General features: G+C 31.4%; 1 protein-coding gene across 1 annotated transcript; it reads right to left on the bottom strand.

Annotated features, from left to right (window-relative positions):
- Positions 1-2,523: 2,523 nt before the first annotated feature.
- On the bottom strand, positions 2,524-3,836 carry LOC100779111 (uncharacterized). The gene is made up of 2 exons (XM_003547935.5): positions 3,381-3,836; positions 2,524-2,788 (listed from the first exon to the last, which is right to left on the bottom strand). The coding sequence occupies exons 1-2, from the start codon at positions 3,704-3,706 to the stop codon at positions 2,722-2,724; spliced, it is 393 nt and encodes a 130-aa protein (XP_003547983.1). The 5' UTR covers positions 3,707-3,836; the 3' UTR covers positions 2,524-2,721.
- Positions 3,837-4,172: the final 336 nt, after the last annotated feature.

Raw genomic sequence — 4,172 nt, 5'->3', positions numbered from 1 at the left:
AAAACACTAAGAGGATTGAAAAATTATTAACTAGATGATATTATATGCAATTCAACGAAAAAATTAAGAAAATGTAAAGCAAAGACTAAAGTTAGTCTCGTTCCGCCAAACAATTAATTATGTCTGGTTTTTGGGTTTTGCTGAACCCCCTCAGAGTTGTTTCTGTGGGGGGCTGTCTTATTTTTTGTAGGGTAGTACACCAGTGGGGGGACACTTTACATAGATTTTGCTTCTTACTCACACTGTACATCATGTACAAGTCTGATGTAAATTAACATTTTCATGGGTTGTTTAATATAAACCCACTTAAAAAATTAGGTGTATGTTAAGATTCAACACCCTTTGTTTTGGACTAAAAAAACTCATTTTTTTTAGACCGGTGTACATTAAATGACATTTATGTAATTTTATTCTATTTTTAAATACAAATAATTTAAAATCCTAATTTCTTTGTCCCACAAAATCCACTGCGTAATGGTACTCGATCTGCAAATTTGGGTTTATCTTCTAAAAGCTACAACATCCACTAGCAAGGCGCACTTCATTGAACTTCTACTGCATCCCTTTTCTCACCTTTATCTTCTAAAAGCTTTGGGTGCAAAATATAACTTCAATTCCATGTAATTAAGTTGGCCATTGATCTCGTACAAGATTCAAGTTATAAGCTTCTCCCCATGCACGAGATACATATATCGCAGTCTAAATCAATCAGTGTTGGGCTTTTGCCATGATCGTGGACTTGCCATCGACAATCAAGAGGAGATAGATGAGGTCCGTGAGGCTTTCAATACGGACAGGAGCTTGAAGATTCACAACAGGCAACACGCAGTGCAAACAGAATACGACAAGATCGTGGAGAGAGAAAACAGGATTTTAAATTATTTTTTATTTTTTAGAAAAACCTAAATTACAAAATCACCCTTTGTTTTAGAGTAATCTAAATACATAAGGAATGAGTTTTCTTTTTTTTTTTGTCTAAAGCAAAAGATGTGTACACCTTATAATAAAAAAGAATAGCTTTTTGGATTTCTATTTTTTATTATCGTGAAAGAAAATTAGAATCATACGATTAAATAAAAAAAAATTTAATTTTCTATTATACATATTTATTTTCGTTACAAATATTATTTAAATATTTTTGTTTGAATCATACGAAATGAAATTTTCATATATCATTCTTAGAAATGATATGTTGGTTTACTTATCTCAATAAAATCTATAATTGATCTCAAAAATACTTTAAAATTTAGACGATTATATATATATATATATATATATATATATATATATATATATATATATATATATATATATATATGTGTGTGTGTGTGATATCTTCTTAAACAAGAGTAGGAAGATATCATATGAATAACACATAGAATTATGACTAATTATTATAAATTATGTCTTAGAAAGTCTCAAAATTGAGGAATGAATTCTCATACGACATACAACAGCTCGTCATCACTTTGTCAGAACCAAAATTCACTCCTCTCGTATTATTTCTCTCGTTTTGTTTAACAAAAAGCCAATTCATAGACTAAAATGAAATAATTAGCTATTAATCAAAACACCTGCAACACAAGTTCTAGGACAAGTAAGGAATGAGCAATGGCTTTTACTAAGAAGGGAAACGTGTTGGTTTTGAACCTGCTTGATGGGGAGGCAATGGCGGGGCTTTCATTAATAATATAATGACAATTAATTAAAGTGTTGGATCATGAGCTATATCCTCAATGTAGCTAGTGCCTAGTAAGTTCTTGGAGTGAGAATGCAATGAGAGTTTTGGTGCTGAGCTTGGTCGAAAGTTTACAGCAACATTTCAGCATGGAGGCGGGTATATAATAGGGTTAATTATTCAAATTTGGACCGTTTTATAGTTGCTATCTTTTGAACTTCGAAAGCAGTTTAAGTTTTGTTTGGATAAAATTCTTCACAATCACTTATAGGATTTTTTTTTCCCATAAGCTGTTAAAACTAACTTTATATATATATATATATATATATATATATATATATATATATATATATATATATATATATATATATAAGTTAAAATCAATTTTCGGAGAGTATAATATGAAATAATTTTTATAAGTTAATTTATGCATAAATTAATTTTAACCAATTAGGATAAGAAATTATTTATTTTTTCTCTTTATTTTATTCTGCAGTAAATATTTATGGAAAAATTTATTAAACAAAACCTAACTACATACCCAGATTCTAAATTTCCGTTTTAGATACAATTTTAATAGCAGTTGTATATGGAAGGAATTGTCCGTTAATAATGGTTCTAATTTTATTAACTACCATGTATTAAATGCATGTCTTCGTTCATTTAATACTTAATAGCAATTTAGAAAAGAATCACTGTTATAAAAACATTATTAATTAAAGGCCAAATATAGGCTATAGAGTAGTGTGTTAAAGTGTTAAGATGGAGAAAATTAAATGAAGAGCAAGCTAAAAATTAAGAGAGTAGAGAGATAAACGAGACGTTGAAGAGAAAATGTGAACGTAACAAAAAAGAAAAAGTATTATTAGGGTTCACTTAGCCCAAGTCAAAAAACCTCAGCAACTGGGGAACCTAGCCACAGTTGTGGGATCAAAAGGATCAAAAAATCAAAAAGAAAAGAAAAGGCAGATTCGTTATATCCCATTAATTAGCAACATATTAGGAGTCCCTAATAATCCATTGAACTTGGAGTTCTCTCTTACTTAATTAGTCTTGGTCTCTTCATACTTCGTTTGTGCCACTGGTTCTTCCGTTCCGAACCCCAAGCCACTATAACATGCAAAAACAATTGGAAACTAATGGGTGAAAAACATAACTCATGAGGTTATATGAACAAGAAAGCAATGTATGATACTTTGGATAATTTTTTTTCTTTTTTATCCGTGAGAATCTAATTAAGATAGGAATGAGATGTTTACAACAATCAAATACATTCCTCATCCATCTAAATTAAACTCCTTTAATATTATTTTTATATATTAACTTTTGAAATATCAAACAAAATACATAACAATTAATATATTAACCATAACATGTGTCACTATGATATATCACATTATTGACATAATCACTAAATTTACATTCCTCATACTAATAATTTAATTTCCTTTAAAAAGAAATATTCATTCAACGTCAAATCATTAGTAAATACTGGTAGCTTTTTCTTCTTTTTCCATTCAAGATACTATTTAATAAAAAAGTGATTAGTAATTAATATCTATGAAACACCAACAACTACAAAATATAAAACGTAGTATAAGTGTTGTGTTGGTGTCGAATACTAATACGGATGCGTGTCGAACATTGAACACGACAAGAGAGAACTTCATAGATTAACATATGTGAGAGTGAGAGAGATTACCGGGAAATTTTGTCATAAGCCCATGAAGCAAAAGACCCGGACTTCTGCGCAGCAGCATCAATGGTCGGTGCAGCGGCATCCATGGCGGATTTAACCGTCGGTGCGGCGGCATCCATGGCGGAGTCAACCGTCGGTGCGGCGGCATCCATGACGGAGTCAACCGTTGGTGCGGCGGCATCCATGGCGGAGTAAACCGTCGGCGCGGCGGCGTCCTTGGCCTGTTCTGCTTTGCCTGTGGTATCATCAAAAAAATGACCCCAGGAAGTGCCCACGCACACGGCAAGGCACACCACCAACACAACAAACATCATGTTCTGGGTCTTCATCTTTTTATTCTTAAAAATTAAAATGATATATTCTTCTATTGCTCTTTTATTTATTTATTGGTGAGAGAATACGTACTCTTTTATTCTTTTTTATTTTTTATTTCTTTTGTGTTAAACTAATTTGCTTAGGGGTGTATTTATAGTGAAGCACAAAGCAACCATGGTGATCGATTTAACGGGTTTTTTTGGAGCAACTCGGTTCTTAGCCACGCAAATGCCTCACATAGAGGATATGTAGTACGTCTTCTCTAGACTCTGTTCTCATGGTTGGAGAATTTTTCACGGAATGTGAAATGCTATCGGTACGCATAAATATATGGTGCTTATTGATTTCCCAAAAAAAAAAAAAATACTGTTTAAACATTGGTAAATATAAGGCTTAAATATTAGTAAGTTGGCGATAAATGATCAAATTTTATGATAAATACTTAATAAATTTTGTTGTTGTTTTGAATTCTTAATATAT

The sequence above is a fragment of the Glycine max genome, chromosome 16 (genome assembly GCF_000004515.6).
Source record: "Glycine max cultivar Williams 82 chromosome 16, Glycine_max_v4.0, whole genome shotgun sequence".
In the NCBI taxonomy this organism is placed as follows: domain Eukaryota; kingdom Viridiplantae; phylum Streptophyta; class Magnoliopsida; order Fabales; family Fabaceae; genus Glycine; species Glycine max.
This window is presented reverse-complemented; position numbering and strand designations above follow the sequence as displayed.